The sequence below is a fragment of the Vidua macroura genome, chromosome Z (assembly GCF_024509145.1).
Source record: "Vidua macroura isolate BioBank_ID:100142 chromosome Z, ASM2450914v1, whole genome shotgun sequence".
Classification (NCBI taxonomy): Eukaryota; Metazoa; Chordata; class Aves; order Passeriformes; family Viduidae; genus Vidua; species Vidua macroura.
In genome coordinates this window covers 33,118,480-33,141,869 of record NC_071611.1, presented here as the reverse complement: position 1 = coordinate 33,141,869, position 23,390 = coordinate 33,118,480, and the positions used below count along the sequence as shown (strand labels likewise).

Sequence of the window (23,390 nt, the reverse complement as noted above, 5' to 3'; positions counted from 1 at the left end):
TAATCCAGGTATCACCCTAGCCGAGTTTAGCATGTGACCACAAAAGCACTGGTACAAGGGGGCAGGGAAATTAGGAAAGGGTATTTGTTTGCACAAACATGTCGGTTAAAATGTTCACTGGTAAAAAAGTCTTGCAACCTCAAAGATATATAAATAATAGCAATTTGTTTGAATTATTCTAAGAAAGTACTCTAGTTTCTAACTGCTTTTATTTTTTCTTTTTTAGGATGACTTCTCCAGATACAGTCAGATCCTGCCAGAATACAACAGAGTTGTGTTCATTTCTTTATCCTGACAATGACTATAGTAATGATTTTTGTTTTCAAGTGGAAGCTAAAAATGTTTTGGGTGCATCCTTAACAGAGTGTGTCCCTATATCTTTGCAAAAAATAGGTAATTAAAAAAAAGAATCTGTAAAGATTTAATTTATGACTTTTCCATGTAAAATTCTTCCAACTGGTTGGTGTTACAGCAGTAATTTTCATCAGTTTCTTTTCTCAGTTTCACCACCTCTTGTGAGGTGGTGAGAAATGACAGGGTGTTGTTTCATGCTATGCAACATCTAACTGCAACAATATTTCTTTAAGGTAATGTCTGATATATCCATTATAAATGACTGTTTTTAATTATTGAGAAGTAAAGGCCATATATTCCAACTTTTTGTCAACCAATATAATTGGTACTTGGACTCTTAACATTTCTGAGTCATACCAAGTATCAGTGCAACACCTGGCTGCAATGGATAGTGATACTATAATTTCTCAAGGACCACCCATCATATGCTCTGCTATTCCACTTTCTGGTTAGGAATGCTAAAAAAAGCCACCTGTTCTATGATCAGTAATAATTGCACACAGGAACAATAATAATGTTTTGTCTACCTCTTCTCCCTCTGTCCTGTGCTTCTCCTCTGTTCATTTTGGTGGTGTAGTAAAGCAGTAACCCTTATAACTAACTTTCTGTTGCAGCACTCATCATCAGTCACATCCTTTATTCTTGTATTCAGATCTACTGTGACTCCTCATTACTTTCTATGCCAGATATATATTTTCTCATTGCTAGTCCATTCTTTTCCCATCATCTCCTTTACACTTCTCTTTCCCTCAGATCATTTTCAGCTGAATTCTTTCCTCATCTGCAGTTCAGTCCTGTCTTTGGCATACCAGTTCTGCTTCATTTGTTTTCTCTGCTGCTGTCTCTGGGTAATATTTTTCAGTGCTGATACAAATGAAAGACATCTGCACATCTATTTGAGAGCAGATTTGTGAGTAGAATCACAGAATCATAGAAAGGCTTGGGTGGGCAGGGACACCTTCCACTAGACCAGGTTGTCCAAAATGCCATGTAATTAAATCAGTTATGTGTGAAATTTCTCTTACAGATAATTTCCCATATGTAGAATTATGTTTATAAAATAAACCATCACATGAATACTCTGATAGGATGTGTGTTATTGGGATAAGGATTTAACTTCTTGGAACAAATACAGACAGAGAAATCCTGAACTTTTATAAAAGCATTTTCCTCTCTTAATGTTTTTGTTTCTTCATTCTAGAGAAATTTGCCCCTCCTGAAATACTTTCAGTTAAAAGAATCCCTGGTATAAAGCAGTTACTTACGGTAACCTGGAAAATGCCTGAGAAGATTATCCCTGTAAAACATATAATTTGCCAGGTTCAATACAGAAACTTGTATTCAAACTTTACTGTAAGTTACATAATTTTTCTTTTGCATGGCAGTTTCTTTGTGACTAACTTCTTAATATTATAAGAATTTAAGTAGAAAAAAGGCAACAAGTTTTTTGAAATAATGATAATAACCTTGTTATTTTAGTGGAATGTTATCAGGGGTACATGATCTTAAGAACACGGTCTGGTTTTCTAGGGTTAATTGTCCTTTTCCTTTTGGTCATTATCTGTTTTGGTACATATCATGCTTTTCAGTATTACTCTGTGGAAGGATGAGGGATGACCCTTGGCCAAGGGATTACACATGCAGTCAGTAACAATATTTTGTGTTTCCCTTGCATTCTGGTGTTGAAAACAGCGCTCACTCAGAACCACAGTATTTTAATCTGATCAATATGGAATGATGTTAAATTTGTTTTAAAGTGAATGAAAATACAAATTTTGCAAGATGAAAAATAAGGGAAGTTCTTTTCATAGTTCGTCTTTCTGACACTTAAATGGAATGGTTGTAAACCCCCGAGTATTTGTATATTTCAGATTATCTATTCCTATGGTCTTCAATATGGAAGGGATTGTATTTGTAGTTTTACTATTTCTTCTTCCAAATTAAAGAACTGGCCAAGTTACTTGGATTGTTTTCTTAAGTTCATTGAACTGAGATGTCTGCCTTGATATTACTATTTTATGCAGCACATGTATAATTTTGGGAGAGAAAAATTCATCAAAGTAGTAATCAGAGCTTTAGAAACATTTCTAATATTAAAGATGTTTCTTGCTAGCATCCTTCTTACATTTTCAAGCATCATTACTGTAAAAATGACATACTAGTCCTTGGATTCAGGATTCAAGATGATTGGATGGGCAGGATGGCTCAGGTCCAGATGGGGTGTTAGAAATGGAACTAATGATTGTTTAAAAGACCTGTTTGAGATGTTTATCTCTTTGGAGCCAAGGCACTGGTGTCCTTGTAACACCTTCTATGAGGTCCTTATGTTTTCAGCATTTGGAAAGGAACTCATAGTCCTTGGAGAGCTACAGCTTTATTGTGTATTGTGTCTAGTTTTCAGCACCTACATTAGAAATCATCTGGGTTTTTTTTTGCTATCAAATACAGCCTATGTCCATTTGCTTCCTCAGCTCACACCTGCATTTTCACACAGATATTTCAGAAGAAACAGGAGCTATCCATGACTAGAAAAGATACAGGAGCTGTTTCTCTGTCAGCACATATATGCAAAAAAAAAAAAAACAACCAAAAAACAAACAAACAAACAAACAAAAAAAATACAACAAAAAACCAAACCAAAACAAAACAAAAAAAACCAAACAAAACCCTAACTAAAAAATGTTTGCACAAAGGACAAATATCTTCTTGGCCTTTAAAGTCATCTGACCAAAATAGTCTAAATAGTTTGGTGTGAACTGTTTTTACTGAGTGAAAAACATGTGACATATTTTTGTACTTGCATATACTAAATTTCTAAGTTTCTGATCATAATGCCATATCGTTAACAGTCTTTTGGCAAGTAACTAAAGCCTAGTATGAGGTGTTTCAATTGCTATGTCAGATTCTGCCAGAGGTTGATAATAGTTTTGGAACCTTTTTAATTTTAGATTTGTTGCAGAGTCTGTCACCTACAGTGGTTTGGAGACCCCTGAATTCACTCTTGTAGAAGCAGGTATTTTTTTGACAGTGAGTTTCTTGAGATCAAAACAGACTAAAATCTTCAGTTACATTAGGCAGTGCACTTCCCATTATGATGTTCATATGAGTGGGTGCCTGCATTTGTTGTAGTTGTTACAGTACAGTCTGCATTGTTATAGACTGATTCACTTTTCATTTGAAGGTTCAACTGATGGAAGCCAAGAATATCTTCACTGTGTTTTAGCCCTGGGTGTTGAAGTGACTGAGGTTCCTTTTAAGACGAAGAATTGACTCACATTGTCATTACTTTTCTGAACAGATACCACATAATTTATTTCTTATACTCCCATCTTCCTTCACCACTAACAGGCTTCATCTTGTTTTTACCTCTTAGTACCAGAATTTTTTGTCTTTTCATTTACCTTTTCATTTTAAACCTATGCTGATAATGTCTGGGCAGCCCACAACCCCACTATTGTATGGCTAACAGCTAGAAGGCCTTGTAACTCAGGAAAGATAAACAAGACAGGAAACAAGTACCCAGCTAACTCACAAACTGTGAGAAATCACTGGGGGAATCACTGCTTCCCCGAGGATGCTGTTGTGGGACATTATTGTAGTAATGGCTTTAGCAATAACCACTTGCTTCCCACCAGTGGGAACTGCATTCCTCCAGCAGCTTCTGTGCACAGCTGCTCTAGAATCACATGTGAGCTGCACACTGTTCAAGCGACAGGTCAGTCAGTAGAGACCTAGTTTGGGATCAAGTTTTTCAGACCCTGGAGTTTTACAGGAGGAACAAAGGTGCTACGCACTAAAATGAAGTATAAAACAAGCAATCTTGAGTTTTGGAGGAGTGAGGTGGTATACACAAAAACTGCATCTTCTGAGGATTTTTAAGAAAATAAGTAATATATCTACACTCAATTTCATATCAAATCATTTTAGTTCATGTACGTATTTCCAGGAATTTGTCAATGTCTCACTGAATTCTAAGAAGAATATAGGATCATGTAATCTCACAGGTCTGTGGGACTCCACAGACTATTCTGTTGCCATTCGGTGTGTCAATAATGAGTCAGCATTTTGGAGTGGATGGAGTGGAGAGAAAAGTGAAAGCACAGAAGAAAAAGGTAAGCTGCCTACCTGTAAACGTTTTCTTCTGTTATAGTTTGAGGTATTAGGATTTAGTAGGAAAAAACTGTGTTATGGTGTATGATCCTTTATTGAACTTAGAATCCTGTTGCTTAAACAGAACATATGTATTTTGTTTAAAGATAGAAGAGGAAAACTGAAAGACAGCAGCAAGTATTGGAGGAGATTTGAAAAGTGATTCAAACAACATAGGACTAAGGAAGAAAACAGATGAGTAGACACTGAAGAGAGGGAAAATTAAGAGTGTAGATGAAGATTTAACAATGCAAAGTAAGATAGTAGCAGAAAAGTAGTGCAGCATGTGTGTTCAATGAAATAAATTATAAGCAGAGAAATCAAAATGCCAGTTTTAAAACAAGACTAGAAAGTCTCTTCTGGTAGACTATAATTTAACAAATAAAAGCGAGCAGCAGGAAACTTTTGGAAAGAAAGAAGTACCTAATTAGGCAAAAAAAGGCATAGCACTACAGAAGATAAAACTTACTTTTAGTAAGTTTCTCTTAGACTCTATGTTTGAAACCTTTTGATTTTTTTTCACCATATTAGAGAAACCTTTTGATTGTTTTCACCATATTAGAGAAACCTTTTTATTGTTTTCACCATATTAAACTATCTTTTTAATACAGCAACAAATTGCAAGTGGTTTTTTTTTTTTTTTTGTCTTTAAACAGCTCCTTCAGGAAAAGTGGATTTGTGGAGAGTAATTGAGTCTTCACGCTCATCTAGAAATAGATCTGTACATCTTATGTGGAAGGTATATACATTTTTTTGTGAATTGGTAATCATATTGATATCCTGTAGCTGATGTTATATTTAAGTATTTCAGTTTTGTAGGACAAACAACTGCCAGAGGCATTTGCTGTTATCAGAAGAAAAATGCTCACTGAACTAAATTAGGATTGAAAAGGCTTTTGTTTACTGAATGGTAGACAAATGGAGTTTTCTAATCTGTGTGGAAAGGGAGCATTTAATTGTGTTCAGATTACTGGAAAATCTCATTAAAAGTCCTTAAACTGCATTTAAATAATCCAGTTTACCAAAGCTGTCTTTAAATTCACTTTAATATTCTAGTAAAGTGTCCAAAGGCTCTTTACATTTCAAATCTCAGCATTTGACTTTTGAAATCCATCAAGGAAATTGTCGTGGCTGTCTGTCCAGAAGATGGGCCTGAAGAAAATACCTTGCTTTTCTAAATACAGTATAATAGTTTTGTAATTTGATCTTTAATACAGCATATATTTTTGCTTGTGCAGATAATACTGCCAAACACTTACTACTGTATATTTTTTTAATAGCCATTAAAAAGCTTTCCGCCTTCTGGGAAAATTCTAGGCTACAAAATACGGTATTTTCCAGAAAAAAAGGCTGCACATAAAAGGACAAACAACTCTACTGAACAGAAAATTACCTTATTTTTAAATGAAGAGGCACATATAATATCTGTCACTGCCTATAACTCTGCTGGAGAGTCTCCTGAAGCTATTTTGAGGATTCCATCCCCTGATGAAAAATGTAAGATTTCTCAATGTCATATTTTTCTCATTAATGTAAAAGTGATTTTCATTACATCTGTTTAAGTTTTGATATAGTGGAAGCAAAATTGTGCTAAGGACTTCTGTCATATGTATCTATGTATATCTTGTCATATTTTGCCATCATATATCATATTTCTGTTATAGACAATTATTGTTGGGGCTTTTGTTTTGAGATACAGTTGTTAAGATATGAATACCTTGTGATGTCTTATTGAATTTCTATTGTATTACTTTCTGAGGGTTTTTTTTGGTTGGTTTAGATTTTTTCCTAACTTTCCACCTCCCAAATAAATTTATGGAATGCTACCCGATTCTCTTGCATCCGTTTGTTAGCTCAGAAGATTGGTTACCACAGGGCACTATTGCAGAGTGTTCAACAACATCATTCAAAGATATGATAAATAGAAGTCTCTTAAGTTGTGTTAGTGGAAGCAGGGAGAGAAGCCTTGTGTTTATTCTCATTTCATATGCATTCCCAGAGTACCCATCCCACCCACTGCCAGGGTTAGGAAGCTGGTCTGCTCTAGCACAAGACTTGCTTTCTGGCTCTTACATTTAATTCTGATACCGCTTTGAGCCTTGTGTTGCAACATCCTGCTGCCAGCCATAATCTGACAGAGAGGTTGTATTTGACACACTTGAATCGCATCCAAAAAGAGTTGTTCATGATGTAAGTGCAAGTGTCCTCCTGGAACTGCTTAATCAAATTCCATTTCTAATCAGAAAACTGGATATGTAGATTTAATGTAATTTTGTCCTAAAGGTTACTGACTACCTCCCTATCCACTTTTGTATCACACCACAAAGGTTTTTCTGATTTTTCCATGCTGTGATGTGCTTTCCCCCCACCAGATGCATCTCTTTTTTTCTCTGCTTCATCAGGTCTTTTTTTTGCCTCTGCTTTGCCAAGTTGGGTTTTCACTCAGACTCACATTACCTCTATTCTGCAGGCTGATGCAGAATTCACCTTTGCTTCAGTGTCATTCTTGACCTTGCTGAGTTGCTTTCCTGTTCTATTGCCTTTGTCATCTCAATCAAAATTACTTATGAGCTACCTGCAAAATTGGTAGTAATTTGGTTTATAAAGTTCTACACATACAAAATTTGGATTCTGAAAGAGAGACTAGTTCTTGAATTCTGTATGTGTTTTTCAAGCATTTTTGAAGACAAAATTGCTGATCTTTTCTGTTAAATTTTTAGCCTCTCAGATGATTGAAAAAGTGGTGACCTCTACAACGAATGAAGAAGTGGTGGTGCAATGGATAACCTCTGAACCAGAAACAACCAAATATGTGGTTGAGTGGTATGAGGAGTTGGAAATGGACCCTTTTGGTAGATCATGGCAATATATGTCAAATTCTACAAAGTGGAAAAATAACAAAAGTATGTTTATCAGTTACAGCTGTAACAATGTACAGATGTACACGTATTTATAGGTAGATTGGAAAGAATAAATAAGGATGAACTCATTCAGCTTCCCTCAGACTGTTTTTAAATATAACAGTATTATTACATGCTTCACTGAAATCTCTGCCACTAATGTAATAGCATTTTTTAGTCTTACAAATTTTCATGCAACATGCAAGGTAGTGCTTGCTCTCATATAAGATTAGGCTAGAGAATTTGTGTTAAAGCAGTTCTGTGGCTTGATCTTACACCAGTAGAGGAGGCCTGTGACTGATGTGACTCTTCTATCAGAGAAATCTAGAACAACAAAAAAAAGATTGAATATGGGAAAAGCTCATGCTCCTTCATGTGTTTTAGAGAAAGGACATCATAGTTGTCCATAGGCTGCAGGGGGATGGCCTGCTTCACCATGATCTTCACTAAGGTTGCAAAGGAAACTTTACATTCCCTGTTTCAGTGTAGGTTCCCACCTATGGGAGACAGTCCTTATTGAACTTCTTTGACATGAGTCCTTCCCACTGGCTGCAGTAACTCACAACTGCTCTAGTATGGCTCCCCTGTGAGGTCACAGGCCTCTACCTGCTCCAGTGTGGAGTCCTCCACAGGCTGCAGGCTTTGTTGTGGACTCAGTCACGCATCACATTCCCTTCAACTCAAGTTCATGCTGGAGTTCCAGCCTGTCCAGTACATCAGCACAGAAACAACAGCACTGCCCTGGCCAGCCCAGGCACATCCCCATGGCTGTTATCAAAATGTTCTCAGGCACAAATCAGTAAGGTGTCAAGCAGTGCAGCACTACAGCAAGCAAGAAAAGCAGAAAGTGCCCACTAACTATAACTAGACTCTAATACCAAGCAGGCAAGCGAGCCCTGTGGCAAATGCAGGAGCCTGCTTATCACTAGCTGAACAGCAAGAACAGCTATGAGTTCAGCCTAGTACCTACCAATCAAATCTGTCATCACCTCAATGGTTTGACTGCTGCCTGGCTCCTGAAAAAGGACTCATGTCGTTTAACCCCAGCAAACAGCCAAGCCCAGGCAATTGCTCACTCACTGCCCTGCCAGTGAGATCAGGGAGAGAATCAGCAGGGTAAAAGCAGGAAGACTTGTGGGTTGAGATGGAGGCAGTTTAATAGGGAAAACAAAAGCCCTGCGCACAAGCAAAGCAAAACAAGGCATGACTTCACTGCTTGCCATGGGCAGGCAGGAGTTCAGCCATCTCCAGGAGAGCAGGGCCCCCATTGCATGTAACGGTGACTTGGGAAGACAAACTCCTCACTCCAAATGTCCTCCCTTCTTCCTTCTTCCCCCACTTTATATAGTGAGAATGATGTCATATGGTCTGGAATCTCCCTTTGCTCAGCTGGGGTCACCTGTCCTGGCTGTGTGTCCTCCCAGCTTCCCAGGCACTCCCAGTCCCCTCACCACTATGGCAGTAGGAGAAGCAGAAAAGGCCTTGGCTCTGTGTGAGCCCTGCTCAGCCATAAGAAAAACATCTCTGTATTGTCAGCCCTCTGTTCAGCACAAATCCAAAGCACTGCCCGTGCCAGCCACTGGGAAGAAAATCAACTCTACCCTAGCTAAAACTAGCTGGGATAATGGATATATAATGGCCATTGAAATAGGTGTAAGGGACTGCAAGAGCAGCAGACAGCTGATATAATGCAGGAATCTGTTGATAGCCATTATTCTTGCTGAGCAAGCTGCAGAGCTTGAGAGAAATGGTCTAGGAATCCCTTTACACTGGTTTCATTCCAGGGTATGTAAAGCTACAGTTATGTCCTCTCAGAGTTGATGTGAGTTGTTGTAAGTAGTGGGTGATTACTTGGCTCCTGGATTGTTCAGAGTTCAAAACTTAATTTCCAGAAGCTGGAACTATGTCTTAAAACATAAAATTCTACTGGACAGATCTCACTTGCGACAATTGTGCCCTTGAGTCAGGCTGGTCAGAAGAGCTGCAGTTGGCATGACTAGAACATCACTGTAGAAGTACTAGAATAATAGAATATTCTGTTGTGTAAGTGGTCCAGAAGAATCACTGAAGTCTGACTCCTGGCCCCTGCACAGGAGACCCCAAAAATCACACTATGTATCTGAGAGCATTGTCCAAACCCTTCTTGAACTTCACCAGGCTTGCTGCTGTGACCATTTACCCGGGGAGCCTGTTCCAATGCCCAGCCACTGACGTGGTGATGACCCTTTTCCTAATATCCAGCATAAGCCTCCCTGACACAGTTACTTGCCATTCCCTCAGGTCCTGAGTGTTAAGAGTGGGGGACTCCACTGCTTTTTAATCTGATGCATGAGAAAAAGTTGTCTCCTGCAAAGCAGTAAACATAAAGATATGTGAAGTTAAAAATGCTACCTTCAAGTGTAATTTTATACTGGTTATTTGAAAATAGAGACTTCTTCTAAAACCATAGAGAGTTTCAAGATGAGTAAATGGATTAATACAAAGAAGTTGTATGATACTGAAGTATAATTACCCATTCAAACCACTTCTAGTGAAAAATGAGCCAGAAACCATGTGCTCTTACAAATACTACTGTGAAAAAAAATGTGTTAAAGCCAGTAATGAGCATTCAAATCAATAATTGCATATTGCGCTTGCTAGGGAGTTGAAGCAAATAGTCAGTAACACTATATTTAGAATTGCCTTGTGATTTAGTCTATTTTCATTGTATTAATATCACATAGAGATTGTATGTAAATATTCTTTTCTTTCCTTTATAGAAAATTTTAAACCATTTGTATGCTATAACATCTTGGTGTATCCTCTTTATGGAAATAATGTAGCAGCTCCATCTTACATACAAATCTATGCTCAAGAAAAAAGTAGGTATTTTAAAGTAATCATGTTGTGAAATGTGTGTTGTAGTCTGTTTCTCAGGATGTATTATCTTTGACTGATTTGGTACTATCATTATTTGAAAAGGAGAGGAAGGTAGTGAAAAACCCCCAGGTTTCAGGGTTCTTGTGATACAGGTACATTGCTGCTTGCATCCACTAATTTTTTGTGAAGTTTACATATTGTATACAAAGCATTTGGAAAGAGTATAGCTACAAACATGAAAGTATTTTTGAACTAGCTATCTCTTTAATGTTTAAAAGCTCATTTATATGTTATATAATCATTCTTGATTTTAAAGCTTGATTACATTTATCAGTCTTAATATATGAGGAAATTCTACCCATAAAATAAAATGGCTGATTTGAAAAGCCTACTTTTATAAGATTAGATTTTATAATGTAATAAAATATTTGCAGACTTGCAAATAAAAAATGTTAAGAAGACATGACGTTTGTAATTGGAAAGAAACTTTGGATGAAATAGTGTTTTGCAGGGGAAGGGGTGAAGTTTCTTTATTTGTAGAAGTTTATTGTGAATTCAGTGATTTGTACAACCAACTATAAGAATGTAGTTTACCAGTAATTTTAAGATTCCATGTGAAAATGTTGATTGGCATGTGTGTGTCTATGCAAATGTGCATGCATACACAGTACAATGCACCACTAAAGAGCATTAATTACTGGGGGAGGCAATGGAGTATTTTATGTTTGAGTAATAATTACTAGCACAGTCAGAACTGTGTTTTGAGTGCTTTCCTGTTTATAGGTAGCTGTGACAACACTCAAGGTTGTTAGAGAATGGGAAGGAAATTTTAAAACTGCAACACAGAGACCTCTTTCTTCAAAAAGTCCCCACAAAGTTATGAGCAATGTGTGTGAGGTGGTATTGTGTAATCAGAAAGGCTTTGTTTAGTGTGATGAGGATTAGGCTGGGGATGCTGGGGAGGGGGGTGGGCAGGAGATGCCACTTGAATCCCAGCTCAGCCAGAGACCTTCTGGAAAGGCAGTGGCCTTGCACCCGAGTCTCCTCCAGGAGTGCACAAAGGATAATTTTCCTCTTGATGTCTCTCTGATGTTGTAACAATAAAGCCTTTTAGTGATGTCTAAGTATTTGAATACAGTAACACCTAAAACTATGCAAATGCCAGAATACATGAGGGGAAGTTTTATCAGAAGAATTCCTACATTAAAGAGAGTGAGAAAAGTTAAGGACTGTGTCATAGCGCTAAGGTTACATATTTTCTCATGCATATGTTTCCCCTAATGTTGCTAATATGTGTAAAATAACAGAGGCAGATAACACTGTTGTACACTGACTATTTTATTACTTTTGCTATTTCATAATGCTTCTCTGTAGAGCCATCAGAAGGACCTGTGGCTGATACAGGCATTCTGGGGAAAAACGAAGTTACAATAAAATGGAATGAGATTTCAAAGGCTAAAAGAAATGGATTTATCACTAACTATACAATATTTTATAAACCTGAAGATGGAACAGAATTGAGTAAGTACACATTAAACAACAACACTTCCAATAGGGTTATGAAATTTTCAATCTTTCTTCTATCTTGATTCACCTTTAAAGTCAAGGAAAAAAGTTATGACAGGAGTAGAGGAGCTAAAATATACTGGAGAATCACAGATTCTGTGTAAAGCCATAGATCATGAGGGTTCAGTGAATTTATAAGTTTCATGCATGTCCTTGGAAGGATATGTCTTCAGCTTCTGGAAAAGTATGGTGGAAATTTTCTGTTAGACTATTTTTATTGTCAATTTTATATTAAAAGCAAATTTGGAAATAACAGTAAAATAAGTTGCCAATAGTTTCTATGGACATCATTTTAGATCAGTTTCTTCAGATGTGTTTGATTTTGTGTGCTTGCCATTGCTTTTCTGGTCTGGAGGCTGATAGCCTAAATTTGAGCAAACGCCTAATCTCTACCTCAGGAATAGTGTCCATAGAATCTGGCAGTGTAATGGTATCTGTCCAAAACTTCTTTAGGTTAAATCTCAGCAGAAGCTTTCATGAAAAGTGTTTGGGTCACCTAAACTTTTCTTCCTATATAGTTTATGAAGAAAGCTGTTGGATCATTCAGTGCTTCAGAACTGTTTTTTTCCCTCCCTTTTTTAGACATCATTGTTATCAGGCACCTAACATGATCTCTTTTGCAAAGTTTTCAGACTTACAAATCTTGTGATGCTTGTTTCTTACGGATATCCAGTTCAGACCAGAGCAATTCCTGGTAATTTTTAGATGTGAAAGAGAAAGCTAATTATTTCTGTGATATTTAGTCATCTGCACATAGTTTTCCCTATTATGTTGGTTTCTGAGTAATTTAATGCTGACTGTTTTGTGCAGGGTCATCTGTGAGACATGGAGCCTCATGTCAGAGAGCTGTATTTCTCCATATTACTTGTAATGTAAAGCAGGCTGTGTCCCTTTTAGGACTTCCCATTATTTTCTTTAGAGAATTAGTTGTAAATACCAATGCAAGGGAGTTAAATTTAAATGGCAAAATGTCCTGTACTGATGTTTTTTGAGGCTTCTCTGATGTCATGAGCTCTTGATAGTAGTAAGATGTGGGGGTGTGTGCCAAGGTGACTTCACTGTTGGCCTTCTAGCACTAGAACTTCACTTTCCCACCCTTGACTTAAGAGAAACTCAATTTATTTTAACTTGGGATGTATAGCAGGATAACTATTTCCTGGGTGTTTCTTGAGAGAACTAACTGAGGAAATCAGTTGCCTTTGACTTTATGCACCAGAAAATATTTTAGTGACTGTAATTTCTTATATAAAGATACATTTGGTACTATTAGTAGACATAGGATTCATACCCTGCTTAAAAAATTTAAAGGGGAAGCACATTGCATTAACTCCAATACTGGAGAATGTATTGGAAACACTGGGTTCTATTCATAAAAGCACTTTGAAACTTGGAAAAAAATTCCTTTTGATTTTGACTTTCCTTTGACTTTACTGGGGTGGTATTCCAGTGCTGAGAGATGACATTCTTTTGGTTGATCAGTGTCTAACAGCATATAGTAGAAATATAGTTGAATTTCACAAGCTACAGAAATTATTTGAAGTTCTTAATTTCTGAGCCAACTATTTTGAGGAAATAAAGTTCTCAAAGCACTGTTTTCAGTAGTAATCTGCAGGAGAACATAGTTCACCTATCTTTTTTATTAGCAAAAATATTTGTATTTGTTTTTAAAAGTAAATACATAATGGTTCAGGTTTTTGCCTCAAACTTTTAAGTAGTATTGATAAATATTGTTCAGTAATTTAGGTTTTGTCTTTTAAAGGACTGGTAAGGTTGCTTTGTATTTCAAGTTACTTTTAAAATAGTTTGTGATCTGTTATTGTAGAAGTTGCTAAGTAATTGTACAGTTCCCTGATATAACATTACTTTTGTGTGTTTACATAAATTTTCTCCTAAAAAGATGAAACAGTGAACTCTGATGTTCTACAATATAGACTGAAGCCCTTACAGGCTAATACACAATATACTGTTCAGATCATGGCAAGCAACAAAGCTGGTGGAACCATTGGAGAGCCAAAAACCTTCAAGACTTTAAAATTGGGTAAGTAATAATCTAGGTTACTTCTATTTTAAAAAATGGACTTGGAAGTAAGAAATACAGGACATTGTTGTCTAGGCATTTGTTAACTTTTGTTTGTTTTTTTAAGTAGTCTTGATCCAAACAAGGAAGAATTTGCAACAGTAGTTGAATTGAACTTAATTTCACTGACAATCTCACAGACTAAAAAAATCCCTCAGAATTAGAAGTCAACCCCAAAAATCTTTATTTCCTTGTCAGTAAAGCAGTGGAGTACTATGGTTATTTGTGAAAGCAGCAGTGTGTATGCTATCAGCTATGGGATGAGATGCCTAACAGTTCATTAAAAAGTAGACTTTTCCATCTGACAGATTGACAGTAACCACACATTGTGTTGCACCTCTTCGGGTATATAAGCTTAACTGGTAAACAAGTGCAGAGGTTGTGGCCAGTGAGTGTGTAGGGAAATACCTTTTCCTATTTTGTACTACTTGTTTTAGCCAGATTTGACAAAGTATAAGGCAGCAGATCAGAAGCTCAGACATCTCCTCATTTCAACTTCAGGAAGAATGTTCTCAGTATATTTCTAAATGCCTCCAGTACTCTGGTACTTGGAAACTAGCTCAGAAATCTGAACAGTGTTTCAGTCAGAGTAACTGTATTTTTTTGTGTGTGTGTGTCTGTGTGTGTGTGATTTAAAATCTATCTTCTGCACTCGATTTGCTATTTATCTTTTTGTAACTGGTAGAAGTGGCTTAGACCAGCGGATTTAGGTGAGCGTAAAATAACATATGACCAAGAAGTGGTAGAGCCTTCATCCTAGGTTGCTTTCAAAGGTTGGCATGGTATGACCCTAAGCAGCTTGATCTAGGTTTCAAGTTGCATGAAGTGATCTACAGAGATCCTCTCCAATATAAATTACTGTGTGATTCTGTTAAATAAAGGAAATTTTAAAATGTGATAAATCTGTTCCTAAAAGTCTCATCATGACCTGGTTTTCTGGCTCAGTAACTGTGGCTTGTTGGATTCCAAATACTCATCTTTTGACTTATCACAGAATGGGTATCCTACAATATTCTGAGTAATTTTGGCTAGTTTTGACAGAGCTCTTTAGAATTGTGCTAGTTCAGTGACTCGGATATTAAAAATTATCTGTCTTAAGGGAATACCTGAAGAAATGACAATGTGGACTAATTTGTTTTGGTTTTTATTTCTTTGTTTTTGTCTAAAGATAAAGAAGATGTCTTTTTTATTGCTATACCTGTTGAAATAAGCATTTTGTGTCTGATAGGCCTTTGGATAACGTGCGTTTTGAAAAAACACGCGTGAGTATATTTTCTACTGTCTAAAACTGAATGCAACCATTTAAAATTAGCCTGTAAAATGGGAATTTTTACTTATTTTATAAATGTCTTTGTTGTGTTCAAAACCAATGTCTAAATAGAAAACAAGCAATTGAAGTAACAAATAAGTAAGTGTACAGGTTATACTTTGACTGCAGTTTATGTGCTGTAGTCCAAAAATAAGTATTAATTTCAGAAAGTTTAGTAAATTGAAACAAAATAAATGAGAGAAACAGATGTACATATCACCTGCATCAGTTTATGTAAAATGCTATGTACATGCCATTTGCAGTTCCATGGTCATTTAAGTGAAGGAAGCAAACTTAAAGTCAGTTTCTGAAAAATTAATAATTCCACGAAATAAAGCTTTCTAGACATTTTTAATATGCTAGGATGGTACTAGGATATATTTCACACAGTGTCTATTGCTTATCTCACTTATGACTATGACTCTTATTAGTTTGTGATGCCTCCCTTGAGCTGCAAAGGAGTAAGGAAAAAACCAAGAAGTTGCATTCTGTGAAAACATTTGGATGCTTGATCATTGAGTATGGATCTGTATCTGCACATGATTCATAATCTGTTCATCTCACAGTTGTCCCCTAGATTTTAAAGTTTTTCTCTGAGCATGGGGATCCAGTAACATTCCAAAGATGACTGTAAGATATTTTTAAGGTTATAAAATATTTTCACAAGAAAAGTGACTGAATTGTTTGGCTGATGAGAAGGTTAAAAATCTGAACTATTTTGGTGCACTCTCAGCTATTGGAACAAATACTGTTGTCAAGTGGAGAAGCATCAGATAATAAGTACAACTGAAGCAATAATTTCCATCCCTTTTACATCTTCACCTGTGCTGAGTACACGGAATTTTTACAACAGTAAAAACTTTTTTTTGATTCTGAAGGATACTTTGAGATGCAGTAGAATGTTTATATTCTTATGTAGATAAAATTGTCATTTGACAGTCAAGCTAAGGACTGGTTTTCATTCCCTTGCCTCTCTGCCCAGTGTCAATGAGTGATTAAATAAATGAGCATCCTTTATCTGCTGTTCATTTAGGAACACAGTGTAGCTCTAATGTGGTATAGTGCTAGTGTCACTTTCCTTGAACAAAGGTCACCTGAGGTGGATTTTCACAGAAGAAACACCCTGAAAAATGATCGCAACAGAATTTGTATACCGTCTTATTTTGGCATGCTCTTATTTAATATAATATTTAATTGAGTAATATAACACATAATATATGATATAATATACAATATATAATTTCTGTAATGTCTCTGTAACCCAAGAGATCTTGTTGAGATCTTTTGTAATAAAAATCAGTGTACAGGAAAACAGTTTTATTGAAAAGTATTGTGTTGATGTAGAAAAGACTTCCTTTCTGAAAGTTTGACACTTCGGCAGTATTTGGAATTTCTGGTGATTTGTTGATTTTTAATAATCTATTTCTTTCATAATTTGGCTAAAATTCCTTTCTCAATTATAGGTTTAAAAAGGTTTGCTGGCCTGATATACCAAATCCTGAAGAAAGCCTTGCAGTGGAATGGCCACTTTCTTCATCTGTGGTAATAGCTGCAATTTTATGCATTAAAAAAGGGATCAAATGGAGAGAAAAGAAATAGTTTTCTGGCAGTCGTTTTAGTAATCAAAACCCCCCCTTTACTGAGTTTCATTCTTCTTAAGTGCTACAAAATGCTCTGTGTAATATTCCAAAATAATAGAGAAGATGCATCTTCATAAAGTTTATTCATCTAGTTCTTATAGGATATTGAGAAATAATGTTTTAAAGCAAAAAAGTGGTAGGTGGATATGGTTAATTTCAGTAAATTAAATTTACACAGGCTATTGAGGTTTTCACACGTGCATACCTCCTCTCTTCTCCACAAAATGTATTGTAGCATACAGTAAGATTTGGTATATCGTTGTATTAACAATTCTGTCTTTTTATTTTTTGAATATTTATTCCTTATTAAAGTTTAGATGTTTATTTGAATGGAGTGGAGTTTACCAGGTTTACACGAAAGTGTAATTTGTGGATGATGGGATTTATACCTTTTACTCGAAAATGTCTGGTTATATGAGAAAAGATGGACACAGTCCAAACCTGATTCTGAGCCTTCACTGAAATTAATTATTTCATTAAGTACAGAAAACCTAATATGAAAGTGTTTAGCAAATGGACAAAATAACATTGCCTTTTTTAGTACTCATTCACATGTAACTGCACCCCCTCTGAAAAGCACGTGAACTCTTTACTAGTGCAAGTCTGAAATTGCTAGTTAAACAGAGCTCAAATAGCAATAATTTATTTATTAAAAACCAAACTGATACATTATCTATCCCTTTATAACTCTCCAATTTATCTCTTTGTTTTGACAGAATAATTCATTTTTGAAGAGAATGTCATCTCAGACTAAAACTGTAGACTTTGAAGACATAAATGTTTTGGAATATTGTTTTCCTGAAGAAAGTCGGGAAGGATCACTACTAATAAATTATGAAAATCATTTTTCTGATTGTACTGATAGTAATACAAAAGACATAACCAACAGAGATGAAAAGATACTGCATAATGAAGAGAACAAAGCTGCTAAAAGTTTTCCCTCATCTATGCCTTATATAATTACTGATCAATTTACCAGAAGTCAAATGCATTCAGCTTTGATACCAGTGAAGGAAGTCCAGCCCATAGAAGTGGTGGCAAATGATTTGTGTGGATCCCAGCAGAATCCAATTAAAAATGAAGGAAACAATGATGAGGAAGTTTTAAAGCTGGAAGATTTCAGTGAAAAAACACTGTTCAATCCATACCTTAAAAATTCAGTTAAAACAAGGGAATTTCTTGTTTCTGAGAGCTTGCCAGAACACAGTACAGAAGAACGCAAAAGCCAGTCAAGTGTCTTATCTCCTATTCAACCAAATGTTCCAGGACAATCCTACATAACAGTGGACATGTTCAGGCTGGTCAAAGGTCAGTAGCATGAGAGAACTTCATCATAAAATCCTCCTGTGAGATATCCCTTGGCACTGCTGCTCACAGACATTCATATGTTCTAAGGTGGCTGATCTCAGTTAATTTGGACGGGAACATCCTCTTCCTTCAAATAGTTGTGAAGTAATTTTTACACTGTGTGTGTACACATCAGAGTTCAATCTCAGTGTGGATGTTTGAGGTTTTTGTTGGTTTGTTTTTTTGTTTTGGTTTGGTTTTTTTTTACCAGACATGCCAGTAGTGAGACAAAAGAAATGGCTTTTGTTATTTCTTCTTAGCTCTCCTGTATCAACCTGCTAAAACAAACCTGCTAAAACAATCCTGATGCTGCAGGAGCATCCAGCAGTGCAAGCAGCTCATCTCTTTCTCCCCACACAAGTAGTTCCCAAGGCTCAGCTCTGATGGGGAAACATGGATAGACTTGAACAGAGTCAGAATCTGCTGAATCGTTCCTTCAGTTACATGAAGCAGAACTACTGTCCTGTTCTTATTTCCCTTGATTGTTCTTCATCTGGTGTTATATATCATGTTCCTCTTGTTTTACAAATATTTTCTAGATTTCAGGAGTTGTCCATTTGTATCCTGACTCTTGAATTAATAGTTTGGCATATAGTTTCTTGTCTTTAATGAGAGTATATTTGCTATGTTATCTGTTATTTTGGAAAATGTGTTATGCTTGCTATGTTGCTTCCTTTCCTTTCTCGTGGTTTTAACAGTCCTCAGCATTTTGTGCTGTTTGTTTTTGTTTCTTCTGTTTGTTTCCTAAAAACAAACAGGAGAAACAAAAACTTAAAACTGCTTATTGAAGGATAACTTCTTACCTTCTTGTTCTGTGCTTCTAATTTGTTTCAGTTTAAAACTGTGTTTCTCAGTTGAGATTTTGATATTTTGAACTGGAAAAAAAATCAACTAAATATGTCATATTGTGTTATAATAAACACTGTGTTAGGAAGTTATTTTTCAGGGAGATAATGAAAAAACACTAAGTCTATAAAACCTTCCCAGATATTCTCTGGTAATTGATTTAGGATTAGGTATTTCTACATGAAGGATATAACTTTTGTAATTTGTTTTATAATTTTGTTAAGTCATAAATCTAATTATAGTTTCCATTTTACAAATCAGTAATTAAGCAGTGAAACACTTGATCACACTAATTTTTTTAACAAGAAGGAGGTCATTATTGTAAAACTCCTAGTGAAATACTCTGCTAAATAGCAGGTTTAAAAAGATAGAGAGTGAAATGAATTGTATTAGAAGAGGGTGTTCAGTTTGACACATATAGGGTATATGGCAATTTTAAGACTTCGAGCTATTCTTACAGTGTTTAGAGGCTTGATGTCATCAGTCTTGTTTACACAGAATTGTAGTTTACACAATTACAGATTTCTTCCAGGGTAAAAAAAAGATACAGGAGTTATGGGGATAGAAAAATGAGAGACAAATGTGAATACGATTAGAAAGTGTTTCCTTTCTGTGCAGGAAGAGGAGTAGAAGAATTGAAAATACATTGTAAGCATGAATGAGGAGGCTGAGCCTTTCCCTGGATGCAGTGGCTATTACGTGCATTGTTTTGGTGAAAACAGTGTAAAGTTTTGCATTTAGGATCTTTTTCTATAGTTTGGAAGCTGCTTTAACTTAGAACAATGTTCCTCTAGTTGCCAAGAAACGATGGGAAAACAATTTCTGCAAATGTTCCTTAGCTAGCAAGACTGATTTCCACCTCTCATGTTTGTTGGATCACTTTCTCAACCACAGAGCTCCAATATGAAATGCATATATGTTTGCTCTTATAAGCCCTTGCTCACTTAGGTATGTCATACTCTGAAATTAGGACAAAGGTTTGGTTAGGTGAGTGCTTTTTTTCTGCTTCTTCAGTTGGTTCTAGACTTCTCACTCACAGTGTGACATTGTTGTCTCCCCAGGCTCAGAACTCACTGATTCCATCACAGCAATTTTTTTTCCTTAAATCCCAGTGTTTGTTTTAATATCACAATATATAAAAATAAACACATGCAGAGATATTTTGGGCCTTTCTAGGAATTGTTTAGCAGCCATATGAAAGCCACATATTCTGAGTTGTGTGTTTGAGACAGGTAAAAAGTGAAAATAATGCAACCTTTAAGGGATCGTTAGAAAGGGGAGGTTCATGCTGGGTGGCTTGGCTAGGTTATCCTTGTAACAATTCTTAGGTTCTGGAGGATAAGTATATCCTTCTTTTTTATCCCACTTTATTTCCTTCCCTATTGATAGTCTGCTTTCCTCTCCTAATTTTTCTGCTTCCCTTCCCCATTATTTTCTCAGAAAAAGCAAAATGCTAGAAGTGGGCTCAATATATTCCAGAAAGTAAGGCTGCTTTTTGCACATGCTTTGGAATGAAAGCTTCTTGTACTTGGTTTATTTTGCAGTAAGTGTTGTACTCTTTCTTGCCTTTTACAATTTGTCTTTCAAACTAACACTGTGAACCATTAAAAAATTAAAACTGAGAAAACGTGTAAAAATTTTGTTATTGATTTATACAATATGCACCATTTAGACATTTTAGATTTTCATATACATATAGAAGAGTTCTCACTTTGGACTGCTGTTTATAGGGAGGGTGGGCTTTAGTCATAGTATTTCTCTACAGCCACAATTTGAGTTGGTAACTTCCTTTGAATGTTCAGCAACAAAAGTATTATTCCACTTGGGTTGTTATTCAGGCAAGAAAAATATGTTTCCAAGTCAGTTTGTTAATGAAGCAGGTACTTATTAGATAAGCACTAATTCCTGGGAGCAGACAGTGGTCTGAAAAAATCAAGAGGAGCTCAGCCCAGGTGCTGTTTGTCAAGGCTGAGGAATAATGAGCATTTCTTAGATTATACCATGGCTGGTGAGGAAGGGTAGGATGCACCACCACAATCCACCCCATGACTAAAGTCAGTTTCTCTGGGCATGCTACCCCAGGCAGCACTACAGCCTTGGGTCAGAGTGGCTGGAAAGCTACCCCATGGAAAAGGACCTGGGGCTGCTGGTGACAGCAGCTGAACATGAGCCAGGGTGTGCCCAGGTGGCCAAGAAGGCCAATGGCATCCTGGCCTGGATCAGCAATGGTGTGGCCAGCAGGAGCAGGGCAGGGATTGTCCCCCTGTGCTGGGCACTGGTGAGGCCACACCTCCAGTGCTGTGTCCAGCTCTGGGCCCTCACTGCAAGAAAGACACTGAGGAGCTGCAGTGAGTCCAGAGAAGGGCAGTGGAGCTGGGGAAGGGTCTGGAGCACAAGTCCTGTGAGGAGCAGCTGAGGGAGCTGGGGGTGTTTATCCCGGAGAAAAGGAGGCTCAGGGGTGACCTTACCACTCTCTACAACTGCCTGAAAGGAGCCTGTGGCCAGGTGGGGGTTCGCTTCTTCTCCTAAGGAACAAATGGTAGGATAAGAGGAAATGGCCTCAAGTTGTGACAGGATGGGTTTAGATTGGATATTAGGAAAAATTTCTCCACCAAAAGGCTTGTCTTGCACTGGGTTAAGCTGCCCAGGGAAGTGTTGAAGTTACCAACCTGGGGTTATTTAAAAGATATGAGTGTGTGTGGCTCTTGGGGACATAGTTATGTAGTGAACTTGGTAGTACTGGGTTAACAGTTGGACTCCATGATCTTACAGGTACCTTCCAACCTAAAGAAGTCTGTGACTATAGAGGGCACATTCAAAACATAATCCACTTTATTGATGTTACTTTTTTCCTCAGGGCAGAAAGGAGCTGAGAACTTAATGAGATCTGAAATCTGATCAAAGTTTTTTGTAAATGCAGCCGCGCATACCATTCCTAAGCACAAAGATTACATTAGAATTACCTCTGTGCTGTTCTAACCTACTGAACACACCTATTTCTTGCTTGTTCAGAGCTTCTTTTCAGCTAGTTGTCCATTACTTGTATTAGTATCTGGTCTCCCCTCCAACTTCTTTCTTGTCTCTCTAATGTCCCTTCATTCTTGTCTCCTTCTGTCTTGTCCTCCCTTACATGAGGAGCTGTTCAGCTGCCATATATTATGCATCCTTGCTGTGAGAAGAAAATATGTTGCACAGGCACAGTTAAAGAAAGTTGAAATGCACTCACTCTCTTTCTCTAGCATTTGCAGAAGCAGAGAACCTCCAGATGCAGACTTTTAAGAAAAGGAAAGGAGTTGGCCCTGTCACTGCTGCAAGGTGCTGTAGCTTCATCAGAAGGGATGCAGTTATGCAGATATACAGATACATCATGTGCATATACATACATGCACCTATGTAACTACACTGATTCCTTTGAAAACTGGCTGTTGAATTGCTTATGTACACCTGAGCATATCCATGTGCGCACGTGCCTGAGCCCAGACATAGTGAGGTGTCATAAGTAACCTACTTTGTGCAGAACTGCTCACAAAGAAGGAAGGAGTTTATGTGATTTATGTGGCTGCATCATGTCATTCACCAGCACACATGGCATTACAGGCTACTTCACTGCTGGGATCCTCTGTTTTGCATTGTGCATGGAGTCTGGCATAAGAGCCCACAAGGTCCTGGCTCTTGCCCAGAAACCTAGGCCACGTTTGTGCTGTATCTGTTGATTTACATTGATGTTCCTTGTTGCTGAGTTTAGTGCGTGAGGAAGTGACTGGCTCCCTACATTCACAGTTCAGTGAAAAGCAACACTCGGACAGTCTGGATTCTCAGGAAACTTTAGACACATGGAAGTTCAAGGCCAGAGCTACAGGGTAGGAATATCATCCATTGCTCACTCCCATGATACAGGAAATTGCTAAGATCAGTAGTAAGATGATAACTTTGATGTCTTGTGATTGCAGCTGTGCTAGGCAAGCAACTCCCATGGTTAAGTTGAGTAGATCTGTGCAAACACAGCGACCTTAGGGTATTAATTCTGGGCTAGGTATCATACATTTTAAAATGACACTGAAGGGCTGGGGGAACAGATGTCAGAGACCATGCTCTGTGCAGCCTCAGATGAACTGTAGTGCACACATTGTGATGTGGTCATGAAAGCGAGGTTTGAGCTGGTGTTTTTTTGCATTTGAACAGTACCATATCCTTTGGTCTTACGTTGTCAGGGATTAGAAATATCACAAGAAAAGGTAATGAGTCAATTGAAGTTCTACCTCAAAGAACTATCAGATTTTAATTTTGAATGCTCCCTTGATAAATTAGAGTAAGATACCTTTGTTGTAAGAGGGGTTTCATGT

The 23,390-nt window shown here is 37.0% G+C and overlaps 2 protein-coding genes and 1 long non-coding RNA gene across 10 annotated transcripts in view; 1 reads left to right on the top strand and 2 right to left on the bottom strand.

The window, feature by feature from the left end:
• IL31RA (interleukin 31 receptor A) overlaps positions 1-20,676 on the top strand; it is a 35,708-nt gene extending 15,032 nt beyond the window's left edge. The window contains exons 5-16 of one of the 2 annotated variants that reach the window (XM_054003355.1): positions 227-393; positions 1,556-1,707; positions 4,301-4,466; positions 5,160-5,242; positions 5,784-6,000; positions 7,224-7,406; positions 10,163-10,264; positions 11,637-11,783; positions 13,726-13,866; positions 15,074-15,167; positions 16,678-16,753; positions 17,571-20,676. In XM_054003355.1, coding sequence (XP_053859330.1) covers positions 227-393; positions 1,556-1,707; positions 4,301-4,466; positions 5,160-5,242; positions 5,784-6,000; positions 7,224-7,406; positions 10,163-10,264; positions 11,637-11,783; positions 13,726-13,866; positions 15,074-15,167; positions 16,678-16,753; positions 17,571-18,170 — 2,128 coding nt within the window. In that variant the 3' untranslated portion in view covers positions 18,171-20,676. Of the gene's footprint in view, positions 1-226; positions 394-1,555; positions 1,708-4,300; positions 4,467-5,159; positions 5,243-5,783; positions 6,001-7,223; positions 7,407-10,162; positions 10,265-11,636; positions 11,784-13,725; positions 13,867-15,073; positions 15,168-16,677; positions 16,757-17,570 lie in introns of both variants that reach the window. The other variant, XM_054003354.1, reaches the window with a different exon arrangement.
• LOC128821934 (uncharacterized) lies at positions 7,561-7,925 on the bottom strand. Its single transcript, XR_008441281.1, has 2 exons — positions 7,839-7,925; positions 7,561-7,727 (listed from the first exon to the last, which is right to left on the bottom strand). It is a non-coding gene; the product is annotated as an uncharacterized LOC128821934 (long non-coding RNA).
• Positions 20,677-21,857: 1,181 nt separating the features above from the next.
• The window catches only part of IL6ST (interleukin 6 cytokine family signal transducer), a 41,577-nt gene continuing 40,044 nt past the window's right edge, over positions 21,858-23,390 (bottom strand). For 4 of the 7 annotated variants that reach the window (XR_008441124.1, XR_008441125.1, XR_008441126.1 and 1 more), the window contains one exon: positions 21,858-22,212. Coding sequence is in view for 1 of the 7 variants with exons in the window: in XM_054002562.1 (XP_053858537.1) it covers positions 22,190-22,216 (27 nt within the window). In the remaining 6 variants the exon portion in view is untranslated. Of the gene's footprint in view, positions 22,217-23,390 lie in introns of all 7 variants that reach the window. The other 3 variants (XM_054002557.1, XM_054002559.1, XM_054002562.1) reach the window with 1 other exon arrangement.